This window comes from Quercus robur, chromosome 6, assembly GCF_932294415.1.
Source record: "Quercus robur chromosome 6, dhQueRobu3.1, whole genome shotgun sequence".
NCBI classification, from domain to species: Eukaryota; Viridiplantae; Streptophyta; class Magnoliopsida; order Fagales; family Fagaceae; genus Quercus; species Quercus robur.
The window spans coordinates 1,186,693-1,207,040 of NC_065539.1; the positions used below are offsets into that span (position 1 = coordinate 1,186,693).

The following is a 20,348-nucleotide window of genomic DNA, read 5'->3' on the forward strand; positions in this document are numbered from 1 at the left end:
TTCCAAGTAATTTTCAATACAACTCTGAGAATATGTGAGCGTTTGGGGAGAGCTGAAAGTTGCGTTTTACTCCTGCGTTTTCATGCATTTTTTTTTTCCTCTACACGTGAACAGTAAAATCACTGTGCAGGGGACACAAAACACTATTCACGCACTATTCATACACTGTTCATGGGTCCCACGACACTATTCACACATTTAAAAATTATTTTGCTACAGTGTTTTCAGTTTTCAGTTTCAGCAATAATAAGTTCAATCCAAACGGACCCTATGTTATAAAAAATTGGAGGTTTTTAACCACGGTTTTCAGTTTTTAAGATTTATTCTAGGATTATAATTATTGAAAATAAATAAAAACGTATATGATTGGAATATGGTTAATTAGAAGTCAATAATTGGTCAAGAGCTTTGTAACTTTTTTTTTGTTGTTGAGGAAAAATAGAGCTTTGTAACTTAGTGTTACAGACTTACAGTCTACTATATTTTAATAGATGAAGTAGTTCGGTCCATTTCAGGCCATTTCGGTCCTTTCGGTCCAGTTTGGTCCCTTTTATCTAGTTTGATCCTCTTCAGTGTAGTTCGGTCTTCTTCAGTCCACTCAGGCCAATTTTGGTCCAGTTCAATCTACTCTATCCCAGTTTGGTCTAATAAGGTCGATTTTGGTCCATTTAGTTCTCTTCGGTTCATTATGTCCCTTTGATCCAGTTCGGTCTAATTCGGTCTTTTTCGGTCCAATTCGATCTAGTTTGTCCAATTCAGTCTTTTGGGACGGGGACTATAGTTTTTGAAAATAAGAGATCAAAATTCAAATGGAAGAAGTGCTGAGTTTGAGAGTTTGGGTTTTTATTTTTATTTTTTTATTTTATATATATATATATTTTTAACTCTTTTATTTATTTATTTTTATTTTCTTTAATAAATGAAATATAAAAATTTTCTCAAAAAAAAAAAAAATGAAATATAATTTTTATCTATTACTGTTTATATATTTTTTGATGTGAAGGAAAGCAATATAACTATTATAGAAACCAGGATAATAAACTATTATAAAAACCAGAAGCTACTAAAATGGAGGCTTTTAACCACAGTTTCAAATTTTAAACTATTTTTAAGATTTATTGAAGGAATATAGTGAAAATAAATAAAGATATAGATGAGTGTAATATGGTTAAGTAGAAGTCAATTGGTTAAGAGCTTTGTAAAGTAGTGTTATGGTCTACTATCTTCTATTAGATGAACTCATTCGGTCTATTTTGGTCTAATTTGGTCATATTAGGTATACTTTGGTCCAGTTCAGTCCTCTTTAGTCTAATTCGGTCTAATCATGTCCTCTTTAGTCCATTTGGTCTTTTGGGAGGGGACCAAATTTAAAAAAAAATAAGAGATCAAATTGAGGAAGTGCTGAGCTTGAGAGTTTGGAGTTATTTTATTTTATTTTATTTCTTTATTTATTTCTTTAAGAAATTCATCAACTTTACTGCCCCACGAGTGGAAAGATACACTAGAATTAAACCTACTACATAGAACCTCCATTTTAAATGAGTTTGAAAATCAAGCCTCCACGAGATGCAAAGAATGGAGCAAACACCAAGGACTCAACCGCCATGAGCTTGATGAGAATATTGAGTGAAGGACCAAAGTAACCTTGATTGGATTTCCAATTTATGTCACCTATGAGTCACAGTTACTAATACATACAATCATAACATAGAAAAATAAAAACCTTAAAACTTCATCAAAATCAAAAATTTATCCCTAAAAAAAAAAAAAAAAAAGCCAAAAACTGATGTTTTGGTAGGATTGGTAGGATCCCATATGATCCTACAAATTTTACAATTCTAGTGCGATTCTAAACGTTTTGGTGAGGTGGAATCGAAAAATCTTGTGATCCTACAATCCAAATCGCAATTTTGACAACCATGATCACAATTACTAATACTTACAACTTCATTTAATACTTTTTTTTAATTGAACGTCAATTTTGACATATCTACCTTTGTATTGGATTTTATTATAATATCATCCATTATTACAAAATTTTTGTAAGATCAATTCTATGTCATCAATCAAGCATTTTTATAGTATAGAATTATACCTAAAAAATAAGTTTATGATTCGAATAGTAAATAATATCCAATTAGTACGAAATTTGACATATATATTAAGAACATAAAAAATAATGAGTAATCCAATGGTTATATTTTAAAAATATATAATCATGTTAATTTCTTTTAGTGAGAGCCAAGTTTTTTTTTTTTTTTTTTTTTTGAAGTTTAGTGAGAGCCTAAACTGGTTTACTAGGCGTAAAACGACAGACCGTCTACTAGGCGCAAAGCCCAAAAGAAAACGGATGCAGTGAGGCATCTTCGAACTTTACCCCAAATCTCAAACCCTGCCAAAACCCTAGCACTCCAGCACCAGTAACAGAGAAAAGGAAAAGCAGAAGAAGAAGAAAGAAGAAAATGGGAAAGGTTCCACCATCACTCCGTTCGGCAATTGCAACAACTCTCATGAAAAAGCAATCCTCTTCACTCATTCCCAAAGAGTCCACAACCACAACCCCACCTCACAATCCCCAACACTTTCCCAGAAAACCAACCACCAGGAAAACCAAATCCCACGACTCTCCTCAAACCCAAACCCAAATCCAAACCCTTTTCAAATCCCCAAACCTCTCCGACGCCAAAAAGCTCTTCAACTCAATCATTTCCACCAACCCCAAATTCCCACTTGACCTCCGTTTCCACAACTCTCTCCTTCAATCCTACTCTTCAATCTCCACCGTCCAAGACTCCATCTCTCTCCTCAACCACATGATCAAATCACACCCTTCTTTCTCTCCGGACCGATCCACCTTCCACATATTACTCTCCCAATCCTGCAAAGCACCTGATCCCTCCCTCTCCTCTGTCCACCAAACCCTCAATCTCATGCTCAACCACGGCTTCGCACCCGATAAGGTCACTGCTGATATTGCCATTCGCTCGCTCTGTTCGGCCGGTCGCGTAGACCAAGCTGTCGAATTGGTAAAAGAATTTTCATCAAAACACTCTGTTCCGGATACTTATACTTATAATTTTATTATTAAGCATCTATGCAAGGCTAGGTCTTTGAGTTTGATTGACGATTTTATTGAAGAAATGCGAGATAATTTTGATTTGAAGCCTGATCTTGTTACTTATACAATATTGATTGATAATGTGTGTAATATGAAGAATCTCCGCGAGGCCACGAGGTTGGTCAAAGTGCTTAAGAAGGAAGGGTTTAAGCCTGATTGTTTTGTTTATAATACTATTATGAAGGGTTATTGTATGTTGAGTAACGGGAGTGAGGCAATTGGGGTTTATAATGAAATGAAGGAGGAGGGTGTGGAACCTGATTTGGTTACATACAATACTTTGATTTTTGGGTTATCGAAGTCTGGACGGGTTAAAGAAGCTAAGAAGATTTTAAGGGTTATGACGGAAAAGGGTCATTTCCCGGACACTGTTACGTACACTTCGTTGATGAATGGGTTGTGTCGAGAAGGGGATGCGTTGGGTGCGTTGGCGTTGTTGGAGGAGATGGAAGTGAGGGGGTGTAGTCCGAATTCGTGTACTTATAGTACGTTGCTTCATGGATTGTGTAAGGCAAGACTGTTAGAGAAAGCTAAGGAGCTGTATGGGGTAATGAAAGCGGGGGATATGAAGCTTGAGACTGCAGCTTATGCTACCTTTGTGAGGGCACTTTGTAGGGAAGGGAGGATAGCAGAGGCTTATGAAGTATTTGATTATGCAGTTGAGAGTAAGAGTTTAACGGATGTTGCTGCTTACTCAACGTTGGAAAGTACACTTAAGTGGGTGAAGAAAGCTAAAGAACAAGGCAATATTATCTAACTGGTATGTTTTTCAATTATAGACAAATGAGTTGATCTAGAGATTGAATGGTGTTTGAGAGAAGTGTGCAATGTGCATATTACCTCCTTTAAATCTAAGTGTTCTGAGTGAATAAAAGCTTGAATGCCATCTCTTTATGTTTAGACATGATTTTGCACTCTTTTTCCCTGAGTATGTGGCCTTTCGAATTAAAGTTTAACAAGAAACACCTATCTATGTTGATGCTTAAATGTTGCTATTTCCACACCTTTAGTCATGATAACTACCTGGTTTTTGGCTATTTGTACACCCATATATGACTAGGTTTGTTTATAAAGCTGTTGCATATGTTCCTTTTCCTAAAAGCCTTAAGCGTAATGACATTTTCTGGCAACCTAACCAAAATCAAAATGACATGTCATTTATGAAAATAAAAATGATTTCGTGAATCATGATTATGCTTGACATATGTCCACATGAACTTATTGCGTCTCTAATTAATATACACATTGCTCTGATTTTTTCTGTATTCTTATCAAATTTTGTTTGATCATGCTTCTCTGTTCAACTTTGGAAATAACATGACCTGCGTCTTTCTATGCATCACTCATAGACGTATGGCTATCTTATCATTTGTCTAGCTCTACAAATAGAGCTGTTGCCTGTTTTTAGAATCTCCCTTTCCCTTGGGACTAAAACTTCTTATCCAAAAAAAGAAAAAAGAGTTGCATGTTTCTCTTTCTGGATGGTGCTTACAGAAGTGACAACTCCTAACTTCCTGATGTAGGTTCTGTTGTTGTTTTGAGTTGACAATGAACTCTTCTTTTCCAGAGAGAAGATTGCATGCAGACATTATACTAGACCATACCTTCAGTCACTCTGCATCTGAGCCCAACTCGTCTTTCGAGAAACATCTGGTGGTAATATAAAGCCCTGATTGGAAGGTCCCAAACTTGAAGCTGTTGTCCAGGATATCTATAATACCATCCCTGTACAGCAAAAGGCCTGAGGCATTTTAGCTGAATGAATTAAGAGGGCAATATATGCATGAATTGAGAGAGCAATATTGCCACCTCAAGCAGGTAGAGCCAGGAGAACTATCAGATCACATAATTTTATTTTTTAGTAGTAGTCTACCACCTCACTCCTCGGACATTCTAATGGTATTTTTATCTTTTGGCATTAGTCTACCATACTCTTGGCTCATTAGTTGATTAGCTAATCTGAGATCATACTGTGCTTGCACTATGTACACGATTTTTCTGTGGTAAAAGAGTGCTGTTTCTAGTCTAATTTGTCATAAAGGCTTCAGGGCTTCAGGAAGCCCATTTATCTATCATCTGCTCATGTAATAATCATCTTTTTGTATCTGCTATGATGTATTCATTCCAATTCAAAGGGGGAACTGCTTTTTTGTATAGACATGTTTTCTGTATGGCTTGAAATAGTCATGCTCTGCTGTATCAGAATCTTTTTGAACTCACCCCTCCCCCCTAAAATAATTAATATCTATAGAGCAATGTTTCCTTTTCTCACATAAATGGTGAGTCCGATATAAATTTAATCAGTGAGGTTTACAGCTATGTAAGAGGAAGTACTGAAGTAGAGTTCAAAATGCAATAGAAATTGGCCAAAACCTGATCTACGAGGAAGGAAGATATAAGACATTTTAGTTATTCATTTGTCCATTTGACCCTGACTTTTTCATTTAACCTGTTCTCTTATTTACCATTTGTTTAAAAACTAAAAATGGTTGTTTGAAAACACAAACCAAACACTCCTTAAGTCTCTTATGCATGCATGAGACTAATTTATATAATTGGAAAAAGAGACATTTGGAGTTTGTTTGGATACTGCTTATTTTGTTGAAAGTTGAAAATTTATTGCTGAAAACGTTGTAGCAAAATATTTTTTAAAAAGCAAAACACTGTTCACACGTTTTTGAGCTTTGGCTGGTCTATGAACAGGGCTATGAGACCAGCTAAAAAAACGCAAACACAGCTTCAGTGCTAGGCAAACACACACTTGATTATCCATTTATATATTTTTTTGGGTCAAAACTATCCTCACTACTTTAAAAAAAGATAATATTGTGTGTCCATTTGGGAATAAATTATTTAGTTGCAATTGAAAACTTTTTGCTAAAAATATTGTAGATAAAGATAAAAATTAATTGAATAGTACAATGAAACTCATGAATAGTTGCAAAATTAAGCTGAAATTTTCAGCTTGTTTTAAGTGGACACACATGTCCGTTTGGCAAAGATTATTTTTGCAAACTTATTTTAGTATTCAACTTTTTTTTGTTACTATTTATGAATTCCACTGCACTTTTTGGTACTATTTATGGGTCACATTGTATTATTTCAACTAACTTTTACCTTTATCTATAGTACTTTTAGCAAAATAAGCAGATTCTAAGTGTGCGTTTGCGTAGCAGCAGAGTGGCGTTTTGTGTGCGTTTGCGTTTCACTTGGCTTGTCTCATGGCACTGTTCATGGACCAACCAAGTGATGAAAAATGCGTGAACAATATTTTAAGCAATAAAAAAATATTTTGCTATAATATTTTCAGTAATAAGTTTTTATTTTTCAGCAAAATAAGCAGTATCCAAACAGACCCTAAGTGAATTTTACCTTAGATGAAGTATCCGTTTGGATATTGTGTTTTCGTCCAACGTTTCACCTTTTTTTTTTTTTTTTTTTTTTTTGGAAGAGTGTTAATTAAGTTCCAATGGGTTTCGTGCTCTATTCACGAAATTTATAAACTTTTTTTTTCAACAAAACTTTTATTAAAAATGAGTTTTACAGTACTATTCACACATTTAAAAATTATTTTGTTACAGTGTTTTCAATTTTCAACCAATAAACAGTATTCACACGGATGGAAATCATGTAATGAACGGCCTACTTGGCGATTTACTTTTTACTGTTTACAATGACTTTGGTCTAAAAACAATGTTGAAAAAGTAGAGGTATAGAATTTAAAAGAAAGTCACATGCGTGGCACAACATAATTGGTTGGTCGTGCACCATAGCTAACCCCCGAATTCCCGGAATCTTTGCTCCCGCCCAACTCACGAAAAGTAAAAAAAAACTAATAAAAAATTTGAAAAGCCCGCTTAAACTTCAAAAAAACCCATCCCAATTTCCATCTCTTTTTAGTTTTTTCTACTTCTCTCTCTACTCAGCCACACTCTCTCTCTCTCAACTCTCTGAAGTCTCAAATGGCGACGAAATCCAAAGAACGTGACAACGATGAATTGATTTCTCCTTTGGTACCGACTAAGCGGAGAAAAAATGCAAACCGCGACACAACAAATTCCGACGTTTGTTTCGTCGGAAAACCACTTTCCGCCACCGAAGCCAGTGACAGATGGCCCCACCGCTACCAATCAAAGGTGGACCCCCCATTCCCCTTTCACTACTACCTCATTGCTTTCAAAATCTTCGTTTTTTGTTATTTTTTTCTTAATGTGCTGTTTTCTATTTTTGATTCAGAGTAAGGTGGAGAGAGAGGAGGTAGCTGGGAGCAAAGAAGAGTGAGTTTCCTTGTTAAGAGGATTTTGAATTATTTGATGGGATTATTATGGGTTTAAACATTTTGGTTGGTGACATTGGTGTAGGGGATCAAAGAGTGAAGAGAAGGAGGTTTTGCAAGCAAGATGCCACTATACTCAAGCAATGATAGATGGCTCTATTTATAATCTTAATGATGATGCTTATGTTCAGGTATATGGATGATTTTGTTTGTATTAGAATAGATAAAACATAGTCATATGAAAGACTAAGAATAAGATTAAGATTACTTTACTTGCACTTCAAGTATGATTAGATACAATAAGACTTTATTGGAGTTACATGAAAGACTTAGGTCTTGAATGGGATTGGATCTTGATGACTATAACATCACTTGCAAATTATTATGAAAACTAGTTCAATTTCTTATAGTAAATTTGAAAATGATTATCAATAGATAATATGATACTAATCCACTAATTTAGAGTTTAAACATAACATTTTTTATAATTCTTGTGTGCCCAAAGGCAAAGACCAAAAAGCAAAAGAATAGTAAATTAATCCTGTTCATGTCTTTTGACATGTAAACAAAAAAATTGTTGTCTAGTACAGTATGTTAGGAATATATTTGTATAATTAATCAATGGTAAATGTCATCTTTGTCAAGATTGAGTAGAGAATTTTTTATAGCAAAAAAAAAAAAAAAAAAAAAAAAGAAGCATTCGTACGCATGTTTTGTGCTTCTTCAAAAAGCACTAGAGAAGGGGGCCTCATTCATTGGATGAGCTTTGCTTTGGCCAAGTGGATCCATTCATAATAAAGTGACTAAATTTTACTTTGGCCAAGTGAAGTGCTAAAATCTTGGGGCTTTAAAATTTTAGCTTTAAGTGCGCTTTTAACAACATTGAACTTTGGAGAGATCTTATTGCTTGCACAAGAAGTGCTAAAGAATTTCCATAGAGATTCTCCTCATGCTAAATACACCATTAAGGTAAACTTGATGCAGAGCATATGAAATAGTGAATTGGGTTTATGTTCTGAACTGTTTGACAGCTATTGAAACATGAGAAATATCTCATGTTTGGTCAAAAAATGCTTGAATTCCATGCAAAGTGTACTAAGGTGCAGCTATCTCATATATGTTTTGTGTTAGGAACCCATGGGTAGAACTCTCCCTTAAAAACTGGCTTGCAAAAGGAGGGTGCCTAAAAGCTTATAAACACATGGTTAAGCTTACAATTAATTCATGTGGGATACTAGGATCATGACATACCACCATGTTCCGCAGCCGACATCCATGACAGCTCACTTTAACAACACTGACCTGATGGTAGCCCTTTCTCTTTTGGTGGCTCTACTTACCTATCAGTTATTTTAATCTAGCCTCTAGGTCGCCCCTTCTAGGTTCCGACCACAAAGCTGCAACTTATTTGATGCCACACTCAATGAGCTATGCCCGATTACTAGGAGTGGTGGTTGGCTCTAATACCAAATGTTAGGAACCTAGTGGTTCTTAATGGGATTGGATAGGAATTATAGGAGGATTGATGGGAATTGTAGGGAAATTGACTTAATTTGAGGTAATCACCCTCCATAGAGAAAGAGAGAGATTAAGAGAGAGAGAGAGAGAGATGCATTAATGCACTAAGAAATTGGTTTATTTTTCAATTGATATCTAATGTTGTATTACAATAATGTATTTATAGGATATTATCTCTAATCTCATTGGCCCACATGACCTCATCCTATTAGTTCTATTATTTCCCATGTGCATTAATAATTCTAGCATGTGCTAAATGTGATTAACATGTTTGGAATTGTAACTAACTAAATCTCAATACAATAATTATTATCCATATGCTTATAGCATTCCTAACATTTTGCAAATGATTTAGGGTCTGTTTGGCATTAGTTTTTTTTTTTTTTTTTTTTTTTTTTTTTTTTTTTAGCTATTTTGCTTTTCTACAACTTTTTATAGGTACAACTATACTATAATCAAATTTCAGCAAATAAGCAAATAAAATATTTTGCAAAAAGTTTCTTCCAAATGCACTTTAATGATTTGTGATGTTGATGACTAAAAGTCTAGTCACTATTTAAGGTGCATATCTTAGCATCGAGCAACTTTGGTGGAAATGACAGTTCATTAGATTTCTTCTCCGATATTTCATTGGTAATTTAGCTTGGAATGAGTTTTGAACCCGACGAATACTTGTTGAATGGTGAAGAATGATCATTTTTTTATGCTATTCCTCGATACCTATAAGCAGGCTGTCTGTTAAGTATAGCTTAACCAAATCAGATAGGCTAGCTAAGTGGGACTCTAATGGAAATTAAATATATGTATTTTGCCAAGAAAAGATAGTGTAGAGATAATTTATTTTTGACTAACATTTCACTAAAGGAATTGGACAGCAAGTTTTGAGATTGTGTTTTTCCAGGAAGAGCCTAACTAGTTGGTCCGATATTATGCAAGGAATAAGGTTACTTTGTGCTAGATTGCTTGGCTAATGGCTAAAGTAGGTTAAGTTTGCAGCAATCTTTGCTACTTGTGTTGCTTTTGTTGTTTGTTGGTTCAATTGTATTCTATTCTCTTTTGATAAATGAAATTACTCATTGCAAAAAATGGTAACTTGGAGTTGATGGGTATTGATGATCTAGGGGTGATTGGATGTTGAAATTTAGGGTTTGGATGTCCTTGGGAGGCTTGGTCTTGGTGGTGAAACCCTGTAGCCAAAAGTTTGTGCTTGCAAATAATGTTTTTCACTTTATTTGAACTTTCGGTGAATTATTGCAATGATTTATGTCTTGGAAGCTTGGGTGTGATGTTAAATGGCCTATTTTAGGGTTGTCTGAAATGATTTGATATGGGTCTAGGAGGGATCCAACTTTATTTTTTCATCCTGTTGTTGAAATTGTTGCATGATAATGGTATTTTTAATGAGCATTTTGGTTCTAGGTTGTGTATATTGTTTTGAAGATGAGTAATGGATGTTGATGGAATTCATAGAAATGTGTATAACTACAGTAGGCTTGGCACACAAAGGAGATAAGATTGAGTGAGCTGCCGTTCCTTTCAAATGGAGGAATGAATTGCATTTGGTTTGCTCTTGTTTGGCTTCAATTACCATATGGAGATACGGTGTTGCATTGAATTGATTTATATGAGATTATGAGTTTCGTCCCATAATTTCAGTATGTTTTGACTTAATTTATGATTTAGCAAGACTTTTGAATTGCATGTATACCTTTGATTGTAAATTGATATTTATGGGCCACCCAATAGAAGGGTTGATATTAGTAGATTACTTATCAAAAAATTAAACAAAAGGTTCAAACTCTATTTGGTTTCAAAGAAATTCTAGGAACACAAAACTTAAAGTTAATCACAAAAGTTTCAATTAACTTAATACCTTGTAAAAGAAGATCCTGCATTAATGCTTAATACATGTACAACGAATTCTTGGTTAAAATTGGTTGAGGTTTGCTTTCCTCTTTCTTTCTACATTTAAGTTCTAATGATGAAAATAGCAGAAGTGAAATCAATGAGATTCTTTTTATTCTAAGATCTAAGTATTTATTTTTGAGATTTCTTAACAATCAAACGGGGAATTAATAAAGAGAAATCAATGGAGGTTATTAAAAAAAAAGGTTAAAGGAATGTAGATGATATAACTGCATCTCAATGGCTAACTTTTGATGATGCTAAATTCTATGGATTACTTGAAAATCGGTTGTTTGAATTTCCCATTAGTCTCTACTTTCTATCATTTATTTGCTTATACGTTGGTTTTACTGCTTTTAGGCTGAAGATGGAAAACCCAACTATATTGCAAGAATTATAGAGTTGTTTGAGGGAATTGACAGAGAACTATATTTTACAGCTCAATGGTTTTACAGGGCAGAAGACACTGTAAGATAAGCTCTACTTGTCTATTTCATATAATATATCTATGTTTTTTTCTTTTTAGGGGTGGGATTTATCTAGTTCATTGATCTTTAAATGTTGGATGCTTATAGGTTATCAAGGACCATGCAGAACTTATTGACAAAAGAAGAGTGTTTTTATCCGATATAAAGGATGAAAATCCATTAAATTGCATCGTCTCTAAAGTGAAAATTGCTCTAGTTTCCCCAAATGTAAGGGTGCTTATTATCTACCCTAGTTGTTTTCCTACAATAGCTGTTAACCTGTGCATGTTTGTTAAAAATTTTATGATCAAATTTAATTTTCGTACAGGTTGACTTGGTTACTAAGGAGAAAACAATCCCTCCTTGCGACCTTTATTATGATATGAAATACTCATTATCATATTTGACTTTTGCAAACATTATCATTGGTAATTTATTACTATTTTGGGTCATTTTATTTATTTATTATTAGTTGAAAGAGCAGTAATTTTTATTCTTAATGAAATTTGATTTTTACTAACTTATTTAGATTGCTCACTTAGATAACTTAAAGCAGTCTAAAACGGAGAGGAGTAGATCATCAATTTCGAGTGATACCAAGTCAAACCACCCAATTGGTGATGCTATTGTTGCCATTGAAGAGTCCAAAAAGTCAGAGATGACTTTATTGGATCTATACTCTGGTTGTGGTGCCATGTCTACAGGTCTTAGTATAGGTGCAGTTATATCAGGCGTTAAACTTCTCCCTGTAAGTTTTCAAGAAACGTTTGGATTATTTTGATTTTATTTTATTCATTCATGCTCATTAACACTATAAGTCTGTATTTGGCTATAAAGAGGTGGGCTGTTGACATAAATCCTCATGCTTGTGAAAGTTTGAGGTTGAATCATGCTAAAACTGAGGTAATACTTAGTATTCTTTCTTTGTTCTTTATATTTTTATCTATTTCTTTGTGAATTTAAATATATATTTTGTAACTGCTGATCAGGTGAGAAATGAAGCAGCGGAAGACTTTTTAGCTTTATTGAAAGCATGGACAAAGCTGTGCGAGGATTTCTCATTGTTTGGATCAGATCAGTTACCAGAACAGAATTTTGATCTAGAAAGGGCTGATGACAATGATAATGATGAAGAGGAGAATGATGATGGTGATGAAGGCTCTATGGTTCCAGATGTGGACTTTGAGGTGCAAAATTTATTAGCTGTCTGCTATGGTGATCCCAATAAGATAAAGAAACCTGGATTATACTTTAAGGTATGGTAAACCTCAAATTTGTTGAAAGGCATACATGACATATACTTGATTAGTTTCACGGCTATGTATCTTGTATTAAACAAATTTTAATGACTGTTTCTTTTTTCTTTGTTCTCCATAATGTTTTAGTAACTAATAAGTTAGGAGGTTAAATATTACATATAACTGCCACAGAAATCAGTCCTTTTGCTTGTAAGGCTTGCTGCTCAATCCCCCGTATCTGCAAGGATTGCTTACTTTCTTTATGTTAACAGGCAACTTTGTTTGGCAAAATTTGGGTTCATTTATATATCAATAATTATCATTTATGTATGAAATACTTCAGGTTCGTTGGAAGGGTTATGGTTCTAGTGAGGACACTTGGGAGCCTATTGAGGGCTTAAGGTAGTGCATTTGCTTACCATCACCATCATTATCATTATCGTTTTGCTTAATTTATTTTTTCCACCTTTGTCATTTATAAATTCACTTATATTTCCACCAGCCAATGCAAAGAAAAACTGAAAGAATTTGTGATGAAAGGGTGTAAGTCAAAAATATTGCCACTTCCTGTAAGTTATTTTCTCCTTCATTTATAATTTATCTTTGTTAGCTTGCATTTTCATTTTTGTGGTAGTCAACTTCATAATTTTTATCCATATACTTATGTTCTCTGTATGAGGTTACTAACTTTTGGTTGTTTATGCAGGGTGATGTTGACTTCATTTGTGGGGGCCCTCCTTGTCAAGGAGTAAGCGGTTTTAACCGCTTTAGAAATCAAGAGGCTCCCTTAGATGATGTGAAGAACCGTCAGTTGCTGGTGTTCATGGATATCATTGAGCACTTGAAGCCAAGATATGTTTTGATGGAGAATGTTGTTGATATATTGAAGTTTGCAGGTGGTTTTTTGGGGCGTTATGCCATAGGACGTCTTGTTTCCATGAATTATCAAGCAAGGTTGGGTCTGATGGCTGCAGGATCTTATGGTTTGCCACAATTTCGGATGCGGGTGTTCTTGTGGGGTGCTTGTCCTACAGAGGTAGTAAATATATAAATATTTTTATATCATTAAATCGTAAGATATAGAAACAACAACAACAAAGCCTTAGTCTCAAATGCTAGGGTTGGCTATGGATTCCTAACAAATTAATCTGGATGTGACGTGTATCATTAAATCATAAGATATTTGATTTTAATGATCATTTTTCATTGTTCAGAAATTGCCTCAATATCCGTTGCCAACTCATAAGGTCAATGCAAGAAAATTCATTCCAAATGAATTTGAGGTGAGTTTTGTTTTTCTATTTGCCTTTGTATTCTCAGCTTTGGTAAAAAATTACAGAGTTTGTCATAATCTCAGGAAATACATGTTGGTTCTGTTATTGATGAGCATTGTATGCTGCAAGAGGCTCTTTGTCTTGAGAATGCAATATCTGATCTGCCACCTGTACGTGTTATTCTATTAATCATTTATTCATATATGTTGTTATTTTATGTACTTTATACTGATTTTTCTTCCCATCTTTCTAGGTCACAAATGATGAAAGTGAGGATATAAGGAAGTATGGTACAACAGCTCGTACCGAGTTCCAAAGATATATTAGATTGAAAAGAAATGGTGAGCTTGAAATTCGTATGCTTTGACATTGACAAGTCCTATTTTAAATGGATATTTTACTTTGTCCCTGTTACTTTACTATCCAGTCATGGGCCAATAGTGGATTGTGTATAAAATAGTCTTTTTGGTCGATAACATTATTTGTGACTTAAACCCAATGTTTTGTTCTATTCTACTCGAGCTAGTTATATTGCATTTACTTGTCTAAATGTAACCAATAAAATAATTTTTTTGGATTTTTTTTTCGTAATCTTGCTTTGGTTTCTCTTTGCCTAAGTTGCACGGTATTTACACGGGTACGGGTACAATACTGCTATGACTACGGGAGTACTACATTTCTGGAAAAACTAGGTATGACATGTCTAGGGTACAGTGATTAATTAGTTAATTAATATTTTTAGACGTAGTGTGGGTTTGGATCCGCGTTTCCAAACCCATGTTTGCGTATTTTGCCATCCTTTTTTTTTTTTTTTTTTTTTCAGCCCGTGAACAGTAGCATCACATGTGAGCATTGTGCAGGGGATAAAAGATACTGTTCATGCACTGTTCACAGGTCCCACAGCACTATTTACCCATTTAAAAATTATTTTACTAGTGTTTTCAGTTTTCAGTTTCAGCAAAAATAAGTTGTATCCAAACGGACCCGTAATATGTTTATTTTAGGTTTAAAAATTAAGTAACAACAATAAAATTCTTGAAAACATATGTAAAATTAATTTAAAGGCAATAATAAATAGCAAAGAAGTACAGTGGCATTGCTGAAATGTTGTCTAAAGTACAAGCCAAGAGTTCAGATAAATTAAACACCTAAGTTGCACTGGCTACCCACACAGGTAGGTATTTGGAAATTTTAGCCATGTCCGGTGCAACATAGCTCTTTACAATATATTATAGTAGCTGGAATGCAGCAAAGATCTTCTGTATAATAAACACTAACCAGCTCTTTGGTTCAAAAATTTGTTGATTCTGTAGTTATTTTGGTTCATGCAAAGATGCAGTGACAAAACTTATGTTCTCTCTCATGCACGTTCTCTTGTCCTTCTCCCCCTTGTAATTTCCAGTATTATTGTCCAGATATTTGTGAAAACTATTCATGCATAAATTCTTTGGCAGAGTAGTTTTTTCTGGCTGGTTCTTCCAGACTCTTTTTTTTTACTCCCTATTTGCCTACTGAAATGATAACCATACCATGCCTTTGAAATAAGAATAGTTAGTTGCAAATTCTTTTTCCCTATTTTCAGATTTTCTTTGTTTCAGCCTTTTGCTATGGCCTTTTCCTTATGGTTGATTGCAGTGATGGTATCTCCCTCATGGTGGTTATTGATGTTTTGAATGTCATAATTATCAGAAACTGTGTGAAACTAATTCACATGCATTTATCTATCAGTATAGATTCATGGATAGTAAATAGCATGCTTTTACAGTTTATTTATTGTTCTCTGTCTCTTATCTACATAGTTAGGAGTATGAAAGTGGTTTGATTATAAATTTCTCTGATCTAAGACATGGTGACTTACATGGCTGACGTTCAAAGTGTACCACAAACTTCGATGCTGTATGATCATCGACCTTTGAAGTTGAGCAAAGATGATTTGGATAGAGTTTGCCTTATTCCAAAGAAGAAGGTTGATTCATTGCTTAAAACTTTTTGATTTAATTAAAAAACATGCTTCCAATGCATATTGTTTGAGTGCCTTCAATCATTGTACTCGTTTTCTCCTAGGGTGCAAATTTTAGGGACCTACCTGGTGTGTTGGTTGGTCCAGATAATAAGGTAGAATGGGATCCATCAATGGAAAGAGTGATGCTTCCTTCTGGTAAACCTCTGGTAATAAATTTTTCATAGTCATCTTCTTTGTCACATTACCCTCCCTTTCCACACTCAAATCTCACCTCCAACCTGAAATTTTCTCTAATTTGTATTAATATATATACAGGTCCCTGAATATGCTATGAGCTTTGTCCAAAGGCGTGGGATATCAACAAAGTAAATGCATTTTTTTTTTTTTTTGTTGTTTTAAATAAATTCTGAATTTCACATATTAATTTATAAATTTCTTTTATATGAGCTGGAATTCAGGCCATTTGGTCGTTTATGGTGGGATGAAATTGTCCCAACAGTTGTGACAAGGGCAGAACCTCACAAGAAGGTTTTTCTTCTCTTAATATATATCATATTTTTGTGGGTGAGCGTGTGTGCGTGTTTCCATTTTTATGAAATCTCTTAGCTCATACTCATTATTTTGGTAGACTCTTCTTCACCCTTTGCAAGATCGAGTGCTGACGATACGTGAAAATGCTAGACTACAAGGATTCCCTGATTGTTATCAACTTTCTGGGCCTGTCAAAGAGAGGTATATTTAATATGCTCTAAATTTCTACCAGGTATATAAGGATAGGGAAGTTTTGGTATCTTGTGCAGTATTATTCTCTCCTAAGCTGGGCTTGGTTATCTGCCTCTGGTTCAGTATTCAGCAAGGGAAAATGCTGCAGTTTTTATTCTCATTTTTTAATTTAGTTTTATTTTGGAATAAGCTTTGGGAATAATTAGATATTATATCTTTGTTTGTTGAGATTATTAGATGTTCTAGTGTTTTAAGTTTTTGAGGTCTCTTATTGCCTTTGCCAGAGTTTTACTCTAAGATATTTTGTGTTTCATTAATGTTTTTCCTATACTCTGCTATCATTGTCTTCATCACTCTGAAGGTTTGTGTTGTGAAAAGCTGAAATAGTATGGAACATAAAGAAAATATGAGGAAGAAAGAACGGAAAAGATTACATTTTGAATTCACTTGATTGGTAACACTTTACAAGGGAACCCCACATTTATAACGGGATTAGATATAAAAGTGAAAAATAATGTGAATTTGAATTGCATATTAATTGTCTCAATCCCACAATTTTCTCTAGCAATCAATGCCTGGATCTGGTCTTCATTGACATGGAAAGTGAAATATACTTTCCAACAATGTTTTTGTTCATTCTCTTGCTACTCTTTACCATTTCCATTTTTCAGGTACATACAAGTTGGGAATGCTGTAGCTTTTCCTGTTGCTCTTGCACTAGGATACACATTTGGTTTGGCTTGCCAAGGATTCTCTAATGACCAGCCGGTAACAACTGTTCCTCTGAAGTTCCCCAATTGTCTTGCTCGGTCATCTTTGGCACAAACATAAGGAGATCTCTCAATTAAGGTTGTTGAAAGGATTGCAGATTTAATCTCCAGCCTTTTTTGAACATATTTATCTGCCATTCATATGATACAAGGTTTCTCCCAGCTGACATATGGTTCTACCTATTAACGGAATGAATTGCTTCATTTTAGCTTGAAATATGGCTATAAGCACGAGTATAGGGGTACAGATTTTTTTTTTCTTTTTCAAAAAGAATAAAAAGAGGATTCTTTCTTCACTTTGATAGAGTATTCTTTTTTCACTTTGATAACGATCATGAGTTTTTTGCTTCCCTTTGTTTAAGTAGGTTTCTTTGCATCATGTATTATATTTTTTCCCCATTTTGGGTAATTTTATTTGGTGAGAAGTTACTCTAGTTTTTATTCCTGTTCTGATTGCTGGAAAACTGTTAAGTAGAAAATGAAAATTTGGTAAATCCAGCACAGTACTGAAGAAACTAAGCTGGTGCCAAATCAGCCTCCCTTTTAAGAATATGCGCTACTGATTCTAATATGCATAATAAAACAAAAACTCTGCAATTTTTGCTTTGTTAAAGAGGCTTGATTAAGCTCATATTTTCAACCTTACACAACAATTAAATATTAGGAAAACTCATGATCTTGTTTTCGATTATGAAAACAAAGAACAAAATTGTTAAGATCTCGGTTTTGGTGATGTGTATATTTAGAACATATTATCAACTCTTTGATGTCATTTTTCTTTATTTCCAAAACTACCTTTGATGTTTAGTATAAATTTAATTTCTTAAGCTAAGGGTCTTGTAGTTAAATTGGCAACTTTCCATGCACAGAGTGTTTGGAGATTTAGGGAGGAAAGAGTTTAAGTTGTAGGATTAGTAACATGTTGTAATTATCTATTAAAAAAAAAAAAATTTCAAAAACACAAATTAAGGATAAAAACACATCTTTCTAAAAAAAAAAAAAAAAAAGGATAAAAACACATCTTGACTTACGGTTAAAAGATAAATTAAAATGAAATATAAAGATAAGAGGTAAGATATTCATTGAAACAACTCTTAAATATAGTTAACCTCATTGCCCATGTTTTATTCATAGTTATAACTATTGAAACATTCAATACTCACATTCAAACAATTACTTTGTAAACAAAATACTACTACACAATGAAATCGGGAAAAAAAAAAGTTTATTCATATATAGCTCGTGGGTAAATTTTATTACTCTATTACTTTACTGATTACCTCAATTGACAAAAATTATATTTCATAAATTTACTTAGTATTTTATTTCTTGAAAGTAAAGTACCATACAAAAAGAAAAAGAAAAACTTGATTTCTTAAAAGTAAAGTACCATACAAAAAAGATAAAGATAAATCACTCCACGGTCCACACTCTAAATACTAGTTACTATCTTAAATATTTATAATCCACTTAATAATATAAAATTTACAAAAGAAAAAAAAAAGTGAAAAAAAAGTTTACCAAGTTATTGATTTCTTGAAAGTAAAGTACTATATAAAAGGAAAAAGAAAAAAAATGATAAATCACTCCACAGTCCACACTTTAAAAAATAATAACTATCTTAAATATTTATAATCCACTTAATAATTAAAAATTTACAAAAGAAAAAAAATTGAAAAAAAAATTTATCCAATACTTGACTTCTTGAAAATAAAGTACCATATAAAAAGAAAAAAGAAAACAAAAAGATAAAGATAAAGATAAATCACTCCACGGTCTACACTCCAAAAACTAATTACTATCTTAAATATTTATAATCCACTTAATGATATAAAATTTACAAAAGAAAAAAAAAGTGAAAAAAAAAATTACCTAATACTTGATTTCTTGAAGGTTGTGGGGGTTTTTTCCCCGCACACTCAGCTCATTGTCCTCTTTGGGGAGCCAAGCCTGTAAGGATTTCTCCGGGAATGAGGACAAATCCTTGCGGGCTTGGCTCTCCAAAGAGGACAATGAGCCGAGTGTGCGGGGAAAAAACCCCTACATTCATGTATGGCTGAGTGGTACACCATGCCTTGCTCCAAGGGCTTATAAGGCATGCGTGGGGCGCTTCTCTAACCGATGTGGGACTAAGGGTGTCAAGCCTCAAAGATGTGAAAATCCCAAAGACCACACTTGGGGACAAGGACAAATCCTTGCGGGTTTGGCTCCCCAAAGAGGACAATGAGCCGAGTGTGCGGGGAAAAACCCCCCACAAAGGTAAAGTACCATGCAAAAAGAAAAAGAAAAAGAAAAAATAAAGATAAATCACTCTACAGTCCACACTTTAAATACTAATTATTATCTTAAATATTTATAATTTACTTAATAATATAAAATGTAAAAAAAAAAAAAAAGTGAAATTTTTTTTACCTAATACTTGATTTGTTGAAAGTTTATTCACATATAGCTAGTTGGTAAAGTTTATAACTTTATTATTTTACTGATTACCTCAACTAGTAAGGTAAAGTTTACTTTACCAATTACCTCCGCTAGTAAAAATTATATTTCATTTATTAAAAAAATAAATAAATAAAAGAGGGGAAAAAAAAAAAAAAACTAAACTCTCAACTCTCAAGCTCAGCACTTCTTCGATTTGAATTTTGATCTCTTATTTTCAAAAACTTTGGTCCTAGTCCCAAAAGATTGAATCGGACCAAACTAGACCAAATTGGACTAAATAGGATCGAATAGGATCAAAGGGATAAAATGAACTGAAGAGGACCAAAATGGATCAAATTGAGCTAAACTGGAATGGAGGGGTTCTAACGGGACCAAAATGGGCCTAAAATGGACTACAGAGGACCGAATTAGACCAAAATGGACTAAACAAGACCGAAGAGGACAGAACTGGATCAAACAAGGGCATGAGCAAGCTTATTGCCCTCCTTCTTGACATGACAAAAACTACAATTAACATTAGAAACTATACAATGAATATCAGCAATAACATTTCCAAACATAGTCTTGGAAGGCTTGGCCACAACAATAGCTTGGATGGCCCTCAAGGAATCACCCTCCACTGCCACGGAATGAAGACAAACCTCCTTGACAAAG

At 33.8% G+C, this 20,348-nt stretch overlaps 2 protein-coding genes across 4 annotated transcripts; both read left to right on the forward strand.

The window, feature by feature from the left end:
- The first annotated feature begins 2,326 nt into the window (after positions 1–2,326).
- LOC126690474 (pentatricopeptide repeat-containing protein At2g17670) lies at positions 2,327–5,274 on the forward strand. Of its 2 annotated transcripts, none has more exons than XM_050385642.1 (2): positions 2,327–3,878; positions 4,642–5,274. In XM_050385642.1, exon 1 carries the CDS (start codon positions 2,463–2,465, stop codon positions 3,873–3,875), a length of 1,413 nt encoding a protein of 470 aa, XP_050241599.1. In that variant the 5' UTR covers positions 2,327–2,462; the 3' UTR covers positions 3,876–3,878; positions 4,642–5,274. The 2 variants fall into 2 exon arrangements, with proteins under 2 accessions (XP_050241599.1, XP_050241598.1); XM_050385641.1 differs by having other exon boundaries at positions 2,328–3,878; positions 4,686–5,274.
- A 1,720-nt stretch (positions 5,275–6,994) lies between these two features.
- Positions 6,995–17,686, forward strand: LOC126690475 (putative DNA (cytosine-5)-methyltransferase CMT1). Of its 2 annotated transcripts, XM_050385643.1 has the most exons (21): positions 6,998–7,254; positions 7,355–7,395; positions 7,480–7,585; positions 11,178–11,285; positions 11,393–11,512; positions 11,613–11,712; positions 11,827–12,032; positions 12,122–12,187; positions 12,274–12,540; positions 12,866–12,924; positions 13,025–13,091; positions 13,229–13,558; positions 13,737–13,805; positions 13,880–13,966; positions 14,050–14,137; positions 15,641–15,762; positions 15,861–15,965; positions 16,075–16,124; positions 16,218–16,287; positions 16,388–16,491; positions 17,154–17,686. In XM_050385643.1, the coding sequence occupies exons 1-21, from the start codon at positions 7,081–7,083 to the stop codon at positions 17,311–17,313; spliced, it is 2,499 nt and encodes an 832-aa protein (XP_050241600.1). In that variant the 5' UTR covers positions 6,998–7,080; the 3' UTR covers positions 17,314–17,686. The 2 variants fall into 2 exon arrangements, 1 of the variants encoding a protein (XP_050241600.1); XR_007644640.1 differs by lacking the exon at positions 17,154–17,686 and having other exon boundaries at positions 6,995–7,254; positions 15,861–15,954; positions 16,388–16,416.
- Positions 17,687–20,348: the final 2,662 nt, after the last annotated feature.